The following is a 21,159-nucleotide window of genomic DNA, read 5'->3' as shown; positions in this document are numbered from 1 at the left end:
TACACAACCATCTTAAAGCCTTAAATACAGCTCTTGTACTCATTTCCAAGTAACAGACAGATGTAACTAATGATTAAGTGACTACCAGAAGTAACATTTACATTTAAAGGATGGCACTTAAGGACTGATTATTTCACCATGCTCCTTTATGGACAACTGCTCTCAGCTCCACTTATGCAAATGTAAATACAAGACTTAATCACAGCAACATGCAAGCAACCCTTCCTCTGGGTCGTTGGTTTTCTCCCCACTTTTCGGTATTTACAAGTTTCTTTTAGAGTCTGACCAATGCATGACCTGCTGCATGGTCATGTCTGCCCTAACCAGTGTAACACACTTCATTCTCTTTGGCAGTGCCACCACAAATCTCTGTGGTGTGACAGATGCCATTACAGATATAGAGGTGCCAGGCAATTCAGCAAGGCCTGAAACACTACAACCACCAAGAAGCTCTCTGAAGGTTTTTCTAACTCTTAGGTACACTGCAGTGTCTCTTCAGAAGGGAGACAGGTTAACTCTTAAGCCAGACTGAGGCTAATACAAATCTCTTCCAAGATTACTTTTGACAGAGATCTTATTGAAATATTCTATTTCATGGACTTGGCACTGCGAGTGCATGGGTGTGTTAACAAGCATGCTGAGGAAACTGAGAAGGACAATTTTTGTAAGAGTAGATTAGTAGATGCTGGTAAAAAACAGAAGTGGTAAGACAGATAAAATTTATGGGGGACAGAGGAAAAAAATTCTAAAAATTAGAAGGGAAATGTGGAATGCAAAGCCATTCTTAAGGGAGCAGAAGAGTTTACCTTACACAGCCTAACAAAATGAAAGCTAAGAAGGGATATGGTAAACACACAGAATTAGACAAGTGACATAACTACACAGTCTAAACAAACAACAAATTAATTTTAATGACTGTTAATAAAACCAAAATAGAACAGAAAAACAACTTCAGATAGAAGCAGTCATGTAAATTAATCATAATAAAGCATGTAGCAAAGAGAGCTTGATATCTTTCAAGGCCAACTGATGATATGGTTTCCTTTATAGCAAGGAACTTCACTGAGCAGCTCATCTCCTCTAGCTCCATGTTTCTAGCTGTGTGACCTAGCAGGCTGACACAGTACTCAAGAAATGAATGCTGTGAAAGGAAGGCCAGAGAATGACTGCAGAGCACAGCTGTGCCTGTAAGGATTGTGTGCATTTCTATTATACAGCTGTGATATGTTATTTATTTTTTTTCTAGTTCTTAAGCCTATTACGTTAAGTAGAGTAATTAGCTCCTCCTGCCCTTACAGCCTTTCATTTCTCCTAAGCAAGCTCACCTGCACCAGAGCCTTTACAACTTAAGGTTTTGTCTTTCTAGAATATCAGATTCCACACTGTTTTCACAGCATCTTTCTGAACTGCTAACTTCCTTCAGTCACCATTCCCCATGATGTCAGCAAGGCCACAATTAAAACCATCTAAAACCAACTGCAAAGTAAGTATTTGTCCTGATGTAACAAATAGAGAAATGCTCCTGGAATTATGTACAGGATCCCAGCTTCCACAGTATACTCCCCTTGAAGTGAAGGTGAGACTACTAAGAAATTGGTCTCAGTCAGACTGCAAGGCCATTTCAGAACAATTAAAAACTCCAAACTATTTGCTTTGGAAAATACATACATACATTGCTTTGTAAGTATCCTTACAACAGCAATCTAGGAAAATGCAGAGACTGACTGCTTTGCCAGATCTGACCAAAGATTGTTTCAGAAAAATGCAGCTCCAACTAAATAGACCAATCAACAGAAACCAACCTGGGATGATAATAAAAAAGAATAATTAAATATGAAAGGCTGACAGACAGGAGGAGCAGAAGCCTAGGAAATGGTAATAAATAAAGTCATAATTATCAATAAAATTATTTAATACAGTAGTTTAAAAGAATAGGCATTTTGTTTTCTCTTACACTACAGAGTTAGAATCTGGAAATATGAAGTAAGCAACTCCTGAACTTTAGACATAGGCACACATACAAACTTTGACACTTGTTCTTCAAAGGGAAACATCACCCCCATTTACAAGAACGGGAGGAAGGAGAACCCAGGGAACTAGAGGCTGGTGAGCTTCATCTCTGTGCCTGGAAAGATCATGAAACAGATCCTTCTGGAAGACATTCTAAGGCACATGAGCATCATCTGAGACAGCCAGCACAGCTTTATCAAGGGAAAGTCATGCCTGACAAATCTGGTGCCTTCTATGATGGAGTGATGGCACTGGTGGACAATGGAAAGGCAACTTTTGTCATCTATCTGTACTTCTGCAAGGCCTTTGATACAGTCCCCCACCACATCCTTATCTCCAAATTGGATAGATATAGGTTTGAAGGGTGAGCTATTCAGCGGATAAGGAATTGGTTGGATGGTCACAGTCAGAGGGTTGTGGTCAACAGTTCCATGTCCAGATGGAGGCCAGTCACAAGAGGTGTCTCCCAGGGATCTGTCTTGGAACCAGTACTCTCTAACATCTTATCAGTGACATAGATGATGGAATCAAGCACATCCCCAGCAAGTTTACTGATGACACCAAGCTAAGTGGTGCAGTTGACAGAATAGAAGGAAAAGATGCTGTCCAGAAGAACCTTGATAAATTCTAAAAGTAGGCCCCTGTGAATCTAATAAGGTTCAACAAAGCAAAGTGCAAGGTTTTGCACTTGGGTCTAAGTAATCCCATATATGTATACAGACTGGGAGAGTAACTCTTTGAGAGCAGCCCTGCTGAGAAGGACTTAGAGGTTCTGGTTGTTGAAAAACGTAACATAAGCCAGAGCATGTGCTTGCAGCATGGAAGGCCAATGGTATCCTGGGTGACCAGTAGGGCAAGGGAGGCAATTGTCCCCCTCTGCTTTAATGAGGTCCCAGCTGGAGTACTGCATGCAAGTCTGGGGCCCCCAACACAGGAAGGATGCAGAGCTTTTGGAGAGGGTCCAAAGGAGGGCCATGACGATGATCCAAGGACTACAGCACCTCTCCTGTGAAGATAGGCTGAAGGAACTGGCCTTGTTCAACCTGGAAAAGAGAAGGCTGCAGGGACATATCATTGCAGCCTTCTGATATTTAAAAAGAGTTTATAAACTTGAGGGAAATAAACTTTTTACATGCGTAGATAGTGACAGGACAAGGGGAAATGGTTTTAAACTAAAGGAAAGGTGATTTAGATTAGGTTTCAGAGGGAAGCTCTTTACTGAGAGAACGGTGAGGTGCTGGAACTGGTTACCCAGAAAGGTTGTGGATGCCCTGTCCCTGGAAGTAGTTGGATGGGGCCAGGTTGAGTGGGGCCCTAAGCAATCTGATCTACTACTTGATCTAGCAGCTGGCAGTCCTGCCTGTGGCAGGAGGGTTGGAACTTGATGACCCTTGAGGTCCCTTCCAACCAAAGCCATTCTATGATCTTTGTCTTTTTTTTTTTTTCCTTCTTTTAATTAAAAGAGGATTTAAAAAAAAAAAAAAGCAGTAAATTATTTGGACAGAATCCTTCTGATCAGTCACCCCAAGGCACAAAGGCAGTGGTAGCAGGGTGTCAGAAAGGAACAGCTCAAGCATTTTGACTCTGCAGCATTAGGTTGTTGTAGAGATCTCATAGTAAAGCAGCACTGTGAAAAGAGCACAGGGAATTTTATGGGTTGGTCAACAAAACACACTTCCTGTATTCTGAGACCCAGTAGCTGGAATAACACAACAATATCAGTGCAAGAATTGAAATGGTAGGTATCTTGAGCTAGTGGTACAAAACATCCATGCATATTGTCGATTTAGTATATGCTGTTACTCACAGAATGATGAAACTAAAACATTATTGAAAATTCAGGCCCTGTACACTAACAATGGCACAAAAGCACTCAAAATATCCTCTAGTCTCTCTCAGTCTGCAAGAAATAACTCGGATGCCGTTAAATTAAGTACTTCTAATACCATTATAAGAACAATACTCTCCATCATACTTACAGGATGTGACACAATACACTGCTTAACATGTTTAAGGCCAGTGAATAATTTGCTAGGTAAGAGACAAGAGGTTGAGCTGCTCAAGATAACACTGTCATCAACAATGAGATCCAATTGACTAAAAATCTTCTTTTTCAGGTCCAGGTTCTCGGGAGTACATTCCTGAAATAAGAACATAAAAACAGTGTTAGTAGACTTCTACTAATAGCACTTATCCATGCATTTCAGGCTTCAGTGATCCAATCAAAAATATAAGAACTCTATACAAACTACCAGTTTTAACTCAGCATGGATACACCAGTAAGCCACAACACAAAAATATCTTCCTACATATAAAGAAAGGGAAAGTCCAGGAGGTTCTTTACAGCAGAAAGGAGATGACCACACACCACTGCAGACTGAACATAAAACAGATTGTTCTGGTTTGCATACAGTACAGACTTCTACTGATGCACAGATGTAACAAGGTAGGGAGGAATAAGACTTGTTTTTCATCACTGTTTTTGGTTGTTTTTAAGAGAACATCAAATGAGGTAAGTCAGTATTCTTTTTCAGACAAGATGAAAATGAACATATGTAGCTACAAAGAAGATGAACCTGCAGTTCCCACAACTATGGCAGAGAATACCAACCTTAAGAATCTGCACTAAAATACCTGCCATACTCAAAAAGTTATTCAACCTATTACAGACCAGAGAAAGATTGCATACTATCATATTCATAGATTGAAAAAGAATGCATACTATCAAAACTTTTCCCAAAGCTAATGAACATGCCTAGCTCTGCAGAATGGCAGTGTGAAATTTCACAGGGATGAGCCAACAGCCAGATTCAATCTCTAGAATGTTAAAAGTTATCCCCAGGAGCAGCCGGAAGGAGAGCATGCAGAAATCTGGGAGCAATGAGGGCATGGGAAAACAGAGAATCCTGGAATCAACAGGAAATACTTCCAACTGACCAGGACGAGGACAGCCTGCTTGGATTCTTTGTTTGTTTGTTTTTTTACCACCTAAAAGTGTTTCAAAAAAATCCAAACAGAATTCCAAACTTCAAAGACTTCAGCTTTCCCTTTAAAAGACACAGACAATACCTACTTTTTTTCCCTATGTATCAGCCTTTCATCCCATCCTGTCTGGTTACGCTGAACCAGACAGAAATGCTCAGAGCCAGTTTCCATCAGACCAAGTACAAAAGGGTTAAAACTAATTTTAAGCCTTATTAGGATATAAGCAAGTTGTATGGGACAGTACTAAAAGTTCCATGATGTAGAAAAGATAAACAGGGTCATTTAAGAACTCCAGATAGAGCCCAAAGTAATAGATGGCGTTATCAAAACAAAGTGATACTCTGCTCCTAATTCCAGGATCCCTGCTTGTTAGTTAAGTTTAAATAGTTTCTTTTAGTAAAGCCAAAGATGAAGAGAATTCTGCAGATACTGTTCAGGCTAATAAAAGGGTCACACTGAATAGGCTTATTGAGAGCTTGAAACTCTAAGCCTCCTCTCACATCAGATGATAATCAAAAAGGCAAACTCAAATCTGCTGGAAACTCAAACCTGCCACGATTACGCAAGGTTTCTGAATGGGCCATTTGCTTGAAGTTTCTCATATAGCATCACAATTGTATTCACGTTGTTGGACCACTGCAAAGAAGTTTCTATCCTCATCAAGCATGCAATTATTTTCTCAGAGAAACCAATTCCCTTAAGAACAGAGGGAAAATAAAACTCTGAACAACCTATTAAACAGGAACCTCACTCACTGTCAGTTTTGGAGCACAGAGAGGTCTGAAGCTATCCTGCTTACCCTGAGAAAAAGAAGATCAAACAAAGATAAGATACGGCTTTAAAGCCACCTCAGTCTCCCTCAAAGAATCAGTGCTAAGAAGGTTAGCACACACCTCAATGCATTTTAAGTGACACTGAATATTTCTGTGCCCTTTTTGTAGGCAGGATGGCACTTCTCATGTGCAGCAAACAGTACACCTTTATTCTGAGGCTTGAGCACCTGAACAAGGCTGCTACTAAATTGACTTTGACTTTATCAGACACCTTTAACAGCCTGATCAGAACATGACAGCTACTAATTTTTAAGACCCACCTCCTGGAATAATTATGTTGTATTAACAACTTAAAGACAACAGGTATTAAGCTGTCTAACTATTTGTTCAGCAAACACTCAGCAGCCGCTTGAGCACTCTATGAACTCTGAAGGCACAAAGATAAGCACGTACCAGACCACATCCACCCATATCCAGACAGAGTCTAGCCACCCCTAAAGAGAATCTGCCCTCATATGACTCAACCCCTTAAATGAATGCCAGTACACATAGAGCTTAGAAGTTTTATCTGTTTAAGTCAAGTGGTTTTGTACAGGCTCTTTCCACCATGCCATCTGCACTCCCACACACACCCGTGCTCATCTGAGCACAGTAACTTCATTTACTTTCATTAGATGCTGGCATCTTTCCAGGTTCTTCCCATCCACTCTTGGACACGCCAAGGAAGCAATCCACCTCCCTCTAGGAAACACTCCCCAAAACACTTTCCTTGCAGAACATCTTCCTTCTCCTTGCATGGCAATTAGACTTGCTGCCAAGACTATGTGTTTACCAGCCCTGTGTGGTTAAGAAGCAAAGCGTTGCCTGAAGCAAAGCACTGTAACACAATGGTACATAAATGCACCAAATGCAACACAATGGTACTAAAATAGCAGCACAAGCATAAGACATGAGCTGAAATCCCAAGATTTAAGCTGACACAAAAAAGGTCAAATATTATCAACCATTCAGCAACGTCCTTTTACAACATCTCACAACACTATCATTGGGAGCAGTACTGAACCACATGACAACAGTAGAGTCCAACAGCCCAAGCCATGACTAAGGTAGAAAATCATCCTCTGGATTTCTGTCTTCTCAGTCTCCATTGAGCTCAACAGGGCTTCAACAGCAGGTGAGCTGCTTAGAGGCCATACCCACTTTGACTGCTACACACGTGCTCTTCACCTTGAGCACTTAAATGAGGATCTCCAAATGCACCACAAACTCTGGCTCCATTCCTGTATTTATACACACCACTTACAGCACTGTAAGTGCTCTCAGTGCTGTGATGTAGCTGTCAGCTTCGAGGCCCTTCACAGAACACTCTCCAGGGCCAGGTGACAGCAATCCTTGTATGCAGACATCACAAGAAGCCTTCAGGGCACTGAGCTCCCCCACAGGCGAGACACAACCAGTGCTCCTGGGACACTAAGAATACCCACTGGGACAGACTGTCAGCTTTTGGGAATATGAACATCTTCTCAGGATTAAGAAACAAAGAGCAGAGAGACATCTATGTCTCAGAAAGCTGCTTTTCAGCACCTAATCCCTTTATACAAATAATTTATCTTCTACAGCTATAATCCACTAAAAAGAAGACAGAAAAGACTTCAGGCATAGTTCTTTTATTTTCAACTTATCAAATCACTATAGAGGGATGTATTTTTAAAACAAAGCCTGATTTGCATACACCCACATAAAGAAAGGATTAAGTTATTTAGTATTTAGTTTTATTCATATAAGGACAGAAGACAAAAGAGATCTGAACAGGAGATTTGGAAATTTAGTTAAATGAAACAGATCTTAGAGTTCTTTTAACTATAGCAAGTGCCTGTACAGTCAAATGCCATTATTCCATATTATTTAACAAATCTACATAATAACAATGAAAATAATGTAAATAATAAAAAGCAACTGCTGACTCCAGAAAGAAGCTTAAAAGATGAATGGTCTAAAATTTTGCAGCGTGATATCCTCCCTACACCAAATAATACAAATACAGCTCAGAGAGGTGAATTCTGCCTAATTCCTATAGGAATTTTGAGTAACCTACTCTAAGGATACTGCTGCATCAGGGGCTTGGACTAGACAATCTCCAGAGGTCCCTTGCAGGCCCTATGATTCCGTGAATCTGTTGATATGAACATTTAAAGTGTGTGGAAGATAGCTTAGAGTGTGTGGAAGATACCTTCCTTCTGCAGCTGGTAGGAGAGCCCACCAGGGTGGTACCCTGCTAGACCTGCTCTTCACTAACAGAGAAGGACTAGTGGGAGATGTGAAGGCTGGGAACTGTCCTGGGCAGAGTGACCATGAAACCATAGATTTCTTTATTCTTGGAGATCACAGAATGGCCAGGTTTGGAAGGGACCTCAAAGATCATGAAGCTCCAACCTCCCTGCCACATGCAGGGCCACCAAGCTCCCTATTCAATATTAGACCAGGCTGCCCAGGGCCCCATTCAACCTGGCCTTGAACACCTCCAGGGACAGGGCATCCACAACTTCTCTGGGCAGCCTGTTCCAGCACCTCACCACTCTCTCTGTAAGGAATTTCCCCCGATGTCTAACCTAAATCTCCCCTCCCTCAACTTAAAACCATTTCCCCTCATCCTGCAGTTATCTACCCTTTCAAAGATTCCCCTCCTGTTTGTAGGCTTCCTTTAGGTACTGAAAGGCTGCAATGAGGTCACCCCGCAGCCTTCTTTTCTCCAGGCTGAACAAGCCCAGCTCCCCCAGCCTGTCTTCACAGGGGAGGTGCTCCAGTCCCCTGACCATCTTTGTGGCTCTCCTCTGGACCCTCTCCAACAGCTCCCTGTCTTTCTTGTACTGGGGGCTCCAGACCTGGATACAGTACTGCAGATAGGGCCTCACAAGAGCAGAATAAAGGGGGACAATCACATCCCTGTCCCTGCTGGCCACCCCTCTTTTGATGGAGCCCAGATACCATTTGCTTTCCGAGCTGCAAGGGCACGTTGCTGGCTCACGTTCAGTTTTTCATCTATCAAGGCCCCCAGGTCCTTCTCTCAAGGACCATTCCTTCCAGACTATACGGATGCCTGGGATTCCACCGGCCCAAGTGCAAAACTCTACACTTTGCCGTGTTGAACCTCATCAGGTTCACCCGGGCCCACCTTTCCAGCCTGTCAAGGCATCCCTCTGAGATGTCAGAATGATGTCTAGCAAAACTGCTATCTTGAACTCCAAGAGGGCAGACGTTGACCTGTCCAGGACGCTAGTAGCATAGGTCCCTTGGGAGTTGCTTCTTAAGGGTAAAGGGATCCAAGAAGCCTGGATGCTCCTCAAGATGGAAATCTTGAAGGCACAAGAATAGGCTGTCCCTGAATACCATAAGGCGAGCTGTAGGGGAAGAAGACCAGTGTGGATGAACTGGGAAATATTGTTGAGACTCCGGAAGAAAAAGAGTCTATGTCCTCTGGAAGAAGGGACAGGCTACTTGGGGAGATTACAAGGAATTTGCTAAGGTACGCAGGGAGGAGAGCAAAAGCCCATCATGAACTCAGATTGGCCACTGCAGTAAAAGTCAGTAAGAAATCCTTTTATAAATATATCAGTGGTAAGAGAAGAACCAGGGAGAATTTCCATCCTTTACTTGATACAGCAGGGAACATGACCACTGAGGATAAGGAGAAGGCTGAGGTTTTCAATACCTTCTTTACATCTGCCCTTAATAGGCAGATCAGTTATCCTCAGGGTACTTTACAGCCTGATCTGGAAGTCTGGGATGCTATGCAGAATACACCCCTGGTAATTCAGGTGGATTCAGAGAGCTCCTCCTCCATCTGGACTGTCACATGTCCATGGGATGGGCTTTATCCTAGGGTGTTGAGGGAGCTGGTGGGGTGATTGCTGAGCTACTCTTCAGCCATCTACCAGTGCTCCTGGTTATCTGGAGAGGTCCCAGAGGATTGGAGGCTTGCCGATGTGACTCCCATCTACAAAAAGGGCCGTAAGGAGGATCCAGGGAACTACAGGCCTGTCAGCATAACCAGGGAAAGTTATGGAGCAAATCATCTTGGGTGAGATCACACAGCACATATGTGGCATTCAGGGGATCAGGCCCAGCCAGCATGGGTTCATGAAAGGCAGGTTGTTCTCGACCAACCTCATCTCCTTCTATGACTGGGTGATCAGACTGGTAGACGAGGGAAAGGCTGTTGATGTAGTCTACCTAGACTCCAGCAAAGCCTTTGACAAGGTCTCTCACAGTATTCTTCTGGGGAAATGACTGCCTGTGGCCTGGACAAGTATACCCTTCTTTGGGCAAGGAACTGGCTGGAGGGCTGTGCCCAGTGGTTAATGGAGTTAAGTCCAGCTGGCAAGCCATTACAAGTGGTGTCCCCTAGGGGTTGGTGCTGGGGCCCATCTTGTATAATATCTTTCTTGATGACCTAGATGAGGGGATTGAGTGTACCCTCAGTAAGTTTGAGATGACACCAAGGTGGGAGGTGTTGTTGATCTGCCTGAAGGTAGGAAGGCCCTTCAGAGGCATTTAGATAAGCTGGATCGCTGGGCTGAGGTGAATGGGATGAGGTCCAACAAGGCCAAGTGCCGGGTGCCGCACTTTGGCCACAACAAACCCGTGCAGCGCTACAGGCTTGGGGACGAGTGGCTGGATGACTGTGAAAAGGGACCTGGGGGTATTGGCTGAGGCTCGGCTGAACATGAGCTGACTGTGTGCCCATGTGGCCAAGAGGGCCAACAGCATCCTGGCCTGCATTAGAAATAGTGATGGCCAGCAGGAGCAGGGAGGTGATCATCCCCCTGTACTCAGCACTGGTGAGGCCCCATGTTGAGTACTGTGTTCAGTTTTGGGTCCCTCACTACAAGAAAGACATTGAGGCTCTAGAGCATGTCCAGAGAAAAGGAAACAAAACTGGTGAGGGGTCTGGAGCACAAGTCCTCTGAGGAATGGCTGAGGGATCTGGGACTGTTTAGTCTGGAAAAGAAGAGGCTCAGAGAAGACCTCATTGCACTCTACAGCTTCCTGAAGGGAGGCTGTGATGAGGAAGGGTTTGGCCTCTTCTCCCAGGCAACGAACAGGACTGAAAGAAATGACCACAAGTTGGACCAGAAGAGGTTTAGGTTAGACATAAGGAAGAACTTTTTCTCTCAGAGAATGGTCAGGCACTGGAATGGCCTGTATTAGGAGGTGGTGGAGTCGCCGTTCCTGACAGTGTTCAAGAGGTGTCTGGATGAGGAGCTGTGAGATACGGTTTAGTAGCTTGTGGTAGCAATGGTAATGGGAGGATGGTTGGATTAGACAATCTTGCAGGTTCTTTCCAACCTTGTGATTCTATGATTCTGTGGACAACCTTTAAGCTTCAAGGTTTCTTTCCATAAGAAAGCATAACAGGGTTAAAAAAAGAAAGATAAAACAGCCTCCCCCCACATCACAGTTCAGGACATGCTCCTCTAGCACAGAACAGATGGGGAAAAAAAAAAAAGTGAAGATCACAGGGTTGAAAGCAACTTTTTGTCTCCTGCCCTAGCACTCCCAGAATTAAATTACCAGCTTTATTGAATTTTTTTACATTGACTTTCCAAAGCATTTGGCCTTACAACTGTGGTTAAAAATAAGTACTGTGACTATATGTTTTTTGACTTCACAGATCAGTAAAAAGTGGAAGTGGCATTAACACACTGCTCAGACAACAAGTAGAAGAGAAGAGACAGGACCACACATGCAGGTCTTGGAAAGTTGCAAGCATGGCTTGTTTTGAACAAGTGATAGGAAAGCCTAGGGAAATAACATGCAGTGCAAAAACTGTCAGGAAAGTGAAAAGAAACAAAGCATAAGCTTTGTCTTAATCTCTCTACTTTGAGGATGACAAAAGCCTAGGAGGGTTCAAATGCTTCACAGCTTTAGATTTCAAGGTTATGCCATACTTCGTTCTGCTCTCCCCAAATAGAGAAGCAACCATTTGACTACATATATTAACTACAACAAGGTGTAAAATAAGAAAGCATCACTTCAGACTGCAAAGATGGCATAATGGGAAAAACATTTACTTCAGCCTCTTTTTACAAAGTGCTTTTAAGCTCACCTATAAGTAAAGGTAAGGACTGCCACTTGACAGAAGATTCATACATACCATCAGTTGGGTTTGGGACACAGTACAAACAGAGATGCACACAGCTGTCACTGAGCAAGGCCCCAGGCTATTGGCCATCTTTCAGAGTGGTGTCAGTATTCTGATCAGTTAGAATAAAGAAGATTAAAAGCCAAAAGACTCTTATAACATTGTTATGTCAAGGTATAATTACAACCTGAACCTCCAGCCTCTAAGATCACTGGGGAGTACCTGGCTCTGCACAACTGCAAGGGGCAGGATCAAGGACCCTGACCCTGAAATGTGCAGCGAAGGAGCAGGAACCCAGACAAGTGGGATATAAGCCAGGGAACAGAAGCCCAACAGGCTGTCAGCCCCCATTCCCCCTGCAGATATGCATTCTAAATACCTGGTACACAGCTTCCTCCAAAATAGGTGTTAAGCACATGTTCAAATACCCAATCGCTAACAAACCGTGTCTGGAGACAAAAGACTCCTTAGATACAAAAAAATTCCAGTTATTCTCAAACAAACCACACAACCTGGGCAATCAAGTCTTTTTTTTTTTTTCCCCTTTTCTTTTTTTTCCTTTTTTCTTTTTGTCCCCTCAAGCTGAACACAAACTGGTATCCTGTAAGCCCAGGGTAAGAGAAGGCTGAGAATAGCAGGGCCTTAATTGAAGGGCCAACAGGTGAGTCACTTCTGAGGGGTACACTGCCACCAGTTGAGATACCTATAAAAATGGCAACTTTAAAAATGAATTTGTGGCTATAACTGAACTCAAATCTAGTAAAATGATAACTTAAGTGTCTTGACTGTATGAGTTCATACTAGGGGGAAATTTGATGCTTCTCAAATCACTAGCTCTTGACAGACACAAAAGACTGCCTACCACATGATACCGTACAAATAAATACCACTACAGTGAGGTGAAATCTAGCATTTCGGTGGAAACATTTTGTACTTTCCTACAGTTCAGAAACATACCCTGTTAAGGAACTAGAGCAGTATACTATCAAGTTACTGCCATCGTACACTTTTCAGGACAACTGACTGAATTACAAGTGTCTGTTCAACTTTTAGTTAGCACAAAATAGAGAGCAGAAGTTGGGAAAGCAGAACAACATTACCTAAATAAGAGTCAAAACTTGAAGATTTTGGAGCTTTTGGGAGAGGGAGAGTGTTGTTTTTGGGTTTTTTGTTTTGCTTTTTAAATGCATACCAATAAGGGAATTTTTGCCTCACCCAGTGTCAGTATCACACAATGAAGACAACCACCGTTTTTCATGAGGTTCCTGTATTCTGCAGAGCTTTGAAGAGGTGGATAGACAAGATGATCAGGCTGCTGTAGAAGAGGTGAGCATCTTTTATGTTCTCTTAAGGAACAAGATCTTAACAAAAGGTTGATGAATACCCTCCTCCCCACATCCCATTTCAAATAATCAGGTATCTTCTTTTACAGAGATCCCACCCAACCTGAAAAAGAGAAAGGTACAAGGGGAAGAAATGTTTAAGAAAGACAATGGAAATACAGCTCTTGAAAGGAGATCAGGGAACATCGAAAGAACACGAGGAGCAGGGTTAACTTCTGGGCAAGATGACAATTATGGCAATGAAGACTATTTTCAAATCTGCAATAGTCAATAATGCCACTTGATACACACAAAGGCTAGACAGGAGTGAATATTAGAAAAATATGAAGAGTCCATTCAGTAAGAGCATCACAGAAGTGACAAACTGCTTATTCAAACATCATTTTTCAGTTCAATTCAAACACGGACAAGAAAGCATTTTACAGCAGGTCTTTGTGATCAGACTCATTCAACCCTTCAAATTACAAACAGAGTTTTCTTCCCCAACATCTACAAAGATGGCAAGATGATTAAAACCCCTAGAACCAGCTACCTCAGAGGCTGAAATGCAACTTCCAGTGCCTCAAGATCAGTGTTTAAGCTAGATAAGGTAAAACCAGGCCTAAGGTTACATTTGCCCAATTAAGAGCAAACAGACCCATGTTTGTTTGTCCAGTGCTCCAAGTTGACCAGATAGCAGACCCAAAGAAATTGTGTTACTGAAATGTTTGAACACTCTGCCGTGCAGCAGCTTTTCATGTACATAGGTATTAACACACCTTCCAAATCAAGATTGTCTTCTACCCTATGGGTTCAGGGCAACAGTAAGCATCTCTGCACATCTGCAAACAGCTGTATTTGCCCATCACCAGAAGTAGTCCTTGGAAGTCATCAGAAAAGTAGAAAAAACACTAATGGTAGAAACTGGTATCAAAGATAAATTTATGACAGAACACAAGAGACCTAACTGTCGAGACTGATTGTGAGGCACTTCCAGTCTTTTTGAAAGTTTTTTTTTTGTTTTGTTTATAAGGTGGTAACTCTGTTTTTCTGACTGGGAGGGATAAAATAGCCATAAAGATAGAAAGGAAACCAGGCTAAAACATCTATTAGTGTTATTGCCACCAGTTCAAAAGAATCTGCAGGTGTAAAGGGGAACAAGAAGAGACCCTCCCTTCTTAAAGAAAACAATCCACAAAAAAAAAAAAAAAAACAACACCTGCTTTAGGGCATTTTATACAGAGCTATGTAAAAGATAGAAGGATAAATACCTCATATTGTGAGGATTACAAATCCTTTCCACTGGAGTAGACTAAGGTTAACTTCCCTTTGCAGTCTGCTTTGTCCTATGGCTCAGCAAGCATCCCTCTGCAACTCTCCAGCCCCATCAATGACCCTGCCAAGCCCTACAGCTCATTGCAAGCACTGCCCTTAGCACCAAGTCATTCTCCTGCTTGGATGCCAGAGTACACAAGAGCTCAAGTGTCAAACATAAGATCTTACCAACAACCAGTCATTTCATCCTCCTATGAAAGCTAATAAACTTTGGAAGAGTTCAGTAGCAAAAGTAATAGAGCCAAGCATAAAAAGTAGTGCTTTTATTTTAATAGTTGTGGTAAAAGACTTCCACCTGCTTTCTAAGTAGTGAAAGAAAACTCTAAGAAGTGAAACTCTATTCAATTATTTTCTGAGTGAATACTCATGTTTTAGAGACAAAAAAAGAGACTAATTTCTTTCTGAAGATGATGTAAAGCACACCAAATCATCAAAACAGGTTGCTTCATAAAAGCATCCAAGATAGTGAAGACAAACTAATATACAAATCATACCTTGTATTCAGAAGGTCATGATGCCACTGTTCTGAATTTTCTTCTCAGTCCTTCTAATTATCTTTGCATCTTTTTTATTTTTGTATCTTCATTCATGATACTCAAGAAGTTCCCTATTTTTAATTTATTTTTATAGGCTACCCCATTTGTTTTAATTTATGTCCCACAAAAAAAAAAAAAAAAAAAAAAAAAAAAAAAAAAAAAGGAGGCTCAGTACAAGAATTCATTCAAGGAGCACAAAGATCAAGGATTTTTTTTTTTAATTGGGGTTGGACTTACTCTATTAAGGTCAAATTTGAAAAGAAATTAAGTTTTAACCAACTGAGATCTAGTGTAAAGAAATACAGATCTCATGGAAGTCTTCTGACAAGTTAATCAGTAGGATTTTATTATCAGACCAGAAAATTAAGCCCTCTATATTCAACCAAGATTAACACAAACAATGTTTTTAAGTAACCAATAAAAAAGTCAATACTCTTGCCCCATAAGTTACAATTGTTCCATCTTGTCCTCCTAGGTTTAAAGCTTTACTTGGTCAAGTTTCAGAAGTTCAGTAAGTTCAGCCAGAAGGTAGTCATTTCATTGCTGAAATAAAGCTACGAGCCTAGAATGAGAATTCTTTTATATCCATTTCCCTTCCCACCCCCATTCTAAAAGAACAAATTAAAACCTAGTTCAAATAATTTGCCTGCTTACATTACCTATTTGATAACACTTTGTTTCAAGCCAAAAGTTGATGCTATAGTTTGAAACTGATAAGCTGATACAAAAACCACCAACAGCATTTCACACTTAAGGCTTATTATCTATTGGCACACTGCAGCTACTTTATTTATATATATGCTTAACAACGTGTTGAGTGGCATTGGAAGGAGAAAAGGAATATGATAGCACCCCAGGTAGACTGATTCTATTCAGACACTATCAATACAACACTGCTGTCTTCAACTACCTGAAGAGAGTACCCGGAAGCCAGATCTTCTCAAAGGTCCATAGAGTTTGGATAGAGGCAAGAGACAAAAGTTGCAAGAACAGAAGTTCTAATTTGATATTAGGAAAGAAGCATCATAATGAGGGTAATGACATACTGCAGCAAATTACCTGGAGAAGCTAGAAGTCCTTAGAGATATTCAAAACTCAGTTGGAAAAATCCTAAGCTGTATGTAAGATTCAAGTTTGTTCTGCTTTGAGTAGCAGGTTGGACCAGCTGACTTCCACAGGTTTGTTTTAATGGAAAATTCTGATTCAATACTTGTCCAAGACTTTTCACAGAACAGCAGATCAAGGAGAACATGAATGGCGGGGGGGAAGAATGCAGCCCCAACTTCATCTAAAGCAGCATGCAGGCCCTTGTTCAAAAATCTTCTAGCAAATCCATTACAGCTGCACGGAGCTTCAAAAGGCAGTCAAGGATAATTCAGGATACTTGTACAGAGATGCTCACTTGGCAGCAAAAAAGATCAGACACTAACAGACACCATAGAGGGAATAGAAATTTATATACTAGGTTGTAAGAAATGTTTGAAAGAATAAAAAAACAGGCATAAAGAAGAGTCTACTAGAACCAAGAAGGCAGACTTGATAAAACTGAAATGGCACCCAACAATCACGGCTCTGAAGGATGTTTGCCAAAGAAAGAATGAGAAAAAGGCACAAAAAAGTGTCAATTTATTGAACAGTTAAAAATATATTTTTTCCTTCAAGATGCATGGAGAAAAGGAATGCATAGGGCTAGAAGAGGATGTAAGTCCAGAGGGACCATCTAGAAAATGCACGCAGAACAGGAGTTTCTTTGCTACTTCTGTTTTTCCTTTCTAACCTTTGCAGACACTGAAGCCCTGCTTTTGGGAACTTCTAGGGTTTGTCTCAAATGCAAAGAAGCAGAATAAATCACAGACAAAAGGAGGGATAACCAAAAAATAAGATACTGGGACATGCTATCCAGTTTTGGTATAGTTACAATACCCAACCCAGAAATGGGAATATACAACTGCTGATTTGAAATAACTGAAGATGTACTTTTTGGTACCAAAGAGGAGGAAAGTGGCAAGCATGAGGCTACTTTAAAGGAGATTCAGGGAAGACCTATACACTGAGCCTGTAAGCCTTATGTCTCTATTAAGCAGTTTTATTTTTTGTTTGTTTGTTTTAAAAAGGGGTAGCACTGAATGTGCTTTAGATAAACATGGAAGAGTCAAAGCAACTTTTTCGAAGGGAAATCCCTAAAGGAGGGAATGCAGCAATCAATCATGCAGCTGATGCAGTCAGCATGCACATCCAGAAGTCTTGTAATAAAATAAAGGCTTTCAAGGAAGTTAGCTAGTTATGTGAGTGATCCAGTAACAGACAGTAACTGGCAGACAGCTCTTACTCAGTGTAACGTGCTACCAGTGCTGCTTCACAGACATAGAGATGAAAAGGCCTGCTAGTTAGCTCACAGAACTAAGTTGATCCTTGTCATTATTACTACAAACATCCGCATACAGATTCTATAAGACTGAGTGAATAGACAATAAACTTGCAGATTAAATTCAGCAAAGGTAAGCAGTATGTGGAAACTATGAACTAACAAACTCTAAGCTCAATACAGATGAGAAAGTAAGCTATTGGGCTAACACTAAATGGTTTCATGACCCTTGAAAGGGAAATGAACACAAAATAGTGTACTATAGTAGAGTAATAGTAGTAGTAACTGTAGTGCATTCACATCCCTGACTTCTTTACCTCCCATTCTTTCCCCTTCAACTAGCCAGCTTGGCAAGAGGAAAAAAGACTGGAAGTCTGTCCTCTTGATTAAAATTATGATGAAGGATGTGCTGAAGTTGATCAAACTGTGATATTTACAGCCTGAGACAATATGAACTCTAAACTCCTGGGTGCAGCACATGAATGTGTGAGGACAGTTAATGAACACTGGAATAGTAACAGGCAACCCTGTAAGGTAGAAGGTGTCAAGTCCTAGCAGACTTATTTATGCTTTACTCCAGAAATGATCTCTATTGCATCCACTCATTTAACTATGCCCACGTCAGTGAGCATACTAATAGATAAGCAGCATGAACTGTCAAGTCCAGTAATCTAGCTTGTTCCTCAGACAAATGTTACTTAGCAGCATGGATTCAGTGCTGTCTACAAACCTTGTTTTTAATACTCTAATGCTGTGGATAGCTGCTTTCAGCTACAATTTCAGCCCTTTGTGCAGGACTCTTTGCAGCACCCATGACAAGCTGTTGTGACAGAGACAGCAGGAAGCACAAGCAGAAAGAGGCCTGCATTCTAGGACAGCAGAACAGAAGTTACCCTTGGCACAGCCATATTTCCTGCCTCTAGATACCTAGAGAAGAAAAAAATACTTTTTAATCCTAGCTCTAGGATGTGTGATGTTGTCCAACAGATAAGCCCTCCCCTGAGAATCTTCTGCCCCATATTCTTCCTTCTAAGAGGTACAGTCTTTGTTACACACACAGGTAAACAATTCTCTCAGAGCTTAGTCAGCTGAGAGTTTTTTCCAACACAACCCAGAAGAAACCTGCAAAGATTCTCAAACAGAAAAACTACAAAGAAACAATAATCTGTCCTGGCTGGAAAGAATTTTAATCATAACAAACACAAACCTTACAGGGACAGGGTGTTGAACTCTTCACTGTCCACCTACAGCAAGCAGTTTTTCATCTTTCATTGTTTGCTAGGAGTTGTCAAACATTTGCTTACCTGAATGAAAGTAGCACCCTCTACTGCATCCTTCAGGTCCGTGCAGACACTGATGAGAGCTAACTGCTTCTCTGCACTCAAAGTTCCTTTCAGGAATCCTGACTCCTCCAGCTCTTTCATTTGTTTGCTAACAGAAATAAAGCACATTTATCTACATTATCATTTTAAAGCCATTATTATTATTTTTCAATAAAAGCTTCTTAATGACGTAGTAACGACACACTATTTGTCATGCCACTGTATATATAGTCAGAAACAAACGTTCATTTCAGTCCTTTATCTTTGTTTCTCTCTCTCTATTCCCCTCCTTCCTTCTTTTCATACGTGGACAGCTAAGAGATCTATTCCTACTCCCAAATTAGTCACCACGTCAGATTTGTTTTTACTAGTGCAGGATCAGCAAGAACTTCTCCTTAAATTTAGTGTACCTTTTATTTTTTTCCTATAGTATTACTAACAATAGCCCTTTTGTTATGACATCTCACTATAGCATCATTGTTTAACCATATTAAAAAAAGGAACAGAAGTATTCCACGCAGCCAGAAATTGTTCATAAAAAAAAAAAATCCCCCTAACATAGGTAATGACTACAGCGTGTCTGAAAATTTCTGTAATTAATAAATTGAGTGGCCAGAACTTTAACTGAACATTCAGGTACACATCACTGCTGCATTTGGACAAGCCACCTGATGAAGTCTCTACAGCTTGAAACCCTCAAAAGCTGAGAGCAAGCAAGCCATTTTCAAAGCTGCTCAAGTAACTGAGAAGTGCAATTTTCACAGAAGTTATGTGGGATTAAACCATCTGATCACTATGAACCTGAAGCTCTCTGATACAACCATTAATACATTTAAGCTCATCAGTTGCCTAAGTTCAGAACTTCTCTATAGCTTTGTTATTATTCAGCAAAAATTGCTCATTCTGAAGAGAGGAAGAAATTCAGCTGATGGTTATCAGCTGATAACTGGGGGGAGGAGTGGGGTGGAATAAATAAATCCTTTGGCTTCTCTTTGGTGCTTGCTTACATAATAAGTAAATTACACTTGGCACCCAGCTGGAGGGTAGAAAAGCCACAGCAAATAGAAGCTGTACAGCCTGGGGAGAAAAAAATGTGTATTCCTGTATTACAAATATCACACAGATGAGTATAGAAACAACTAGTGATCCATCACATGTTCCCTAAGTGACTGTGACACAAAGGCACACATGACAGTTGGTACAAAGGGATTTCTGGAACAGTACCACTGGACTTAGTTTTGCAGACACCTCAGAAGAGACAGGGACCCCAAATGTTTCCTATATTAACTACAGCAGCCAGAGGCAAATGCTGCCCTTAATACTTACAACGCCAGGCAGGCAGTTAACCTTGGAACAAGGGTAGCATCAGCTCCAGCACTTACACTGAGGCAGCATTTCTTCATCTCTACCAGCCAGGCAGCTGCAGCCACCCCAAGCAGAGGTATTGCAGACGGATTGACTGCACCTCAGCTTTCAGCTGTTGTATGAAATTGGGGTGAGAAACCCATCAACAGCTTTCCACGCGACATTTTAAATTAACAGAAGAGGGAGAGGGATGCAGGCCATTCTGTCTGCATCTTTTACTCTCTGCTTTTCAGACTGCCTGCTGAGCAACACGGGCTAACATATACACACTCTGTCAATCCATCCTTTTATTTAGAGCTCTTTACTGTCAATAAATGTTGAATCCATAGATCTAATATTGTGTTCCTCCCCTAGATTCCCTAAATAAAATGAAGATTAATCCTACCCTGTCAGCACATTCTGAGACAATAACCTTCAGTTCTCTTTCAGAGAGGAAAACATAGTGTCTTTGTCTGATTTTTTTTTTTTTTGGCATTCAAATGTGCAAGTCTCATCTTTATAATATAAGTACCTATTTCTCCCTGACAGAAAATAGCAAAAACCAAGCCATTTCAATCACAGTATTCTTAAGTTAGCAAAGATAAAAGTTACTTATACAAAAACAATCCAGTTCCTATTAAACTACGCAGAAGCAAGTCCAACCTCAGAGATTCAGTGGGCCCTCAAATATTCAGCTTGAGCTGAAATCAACTATCAAATTGCAGAGGTACAGATGCTGAAATAAAATTCTGATTTGTTATATTTTCTTGGACACAACATAACTAAACTCTACTAGTTCCAACATGGTTTTATTAAAAGGTCATAACTAGCAGAATCATAGAATCCTTAGAGTCGGAAGGGACCTCTGAAGGCCATCTAGGCCAACTCCCCTGCAATGAAGACAGACACCACAGTGAGACCATGCTGCCCAGAGTCTGATCCAGCCTCACCTTCAAAGTCTCCAGGGACAAGGCATCAACCACATCACTATATAACCTGTTCCAGTGCCTCACCACTCTCACTGT

General features: G+C 41.3%; 1 protein-coding gene across 1 annotated transcript in view; it reads right to left on the bottom strand.

Moving 5' to 3' along the window:
* Window positions 1–21,159, bottom strand: part of CRYL1 (crystallin lambda 1) — a 53,274-nt gene that overhangs the window by 25,062 nt on the left and 7,053 nt on the right. Inside the window, exons 3-4 of the mRNA XM_031615874.2 lie at window positions 18,773–18,899; window positions 3,990–4,151 (exon numbers count right to left, since the gene is read on the bottom strand). Coding sequence (XP_031471734.2) covers window positions 3,990–4,151; window positions 18,773–18,899 — 289 coding nt within the window. The remainder of the gene's footprint in view (window positions 1–3,989; window positions 4,152–18,772; window positions 18,900–21,159) is intronic.

The sequence above is a fragment of the Phasianus colchicus genome, chromosome 1 (genome assembly GCF_987193195.1).
Source record: "Phasianus colchicus chromosome 1, bPhaCol1.hap1.1, whole genome shotgun sequence".
NCBI lineage: Eukaryota > Metazoa > Chordata > Aves > Galliformes > Phasianidae > Phasianus > Phasianus colchicus.
Note: the sequence above shows the minus strand (reverse complement) of the source record. Positions and strands in the feature narration are given on the sequence as shown.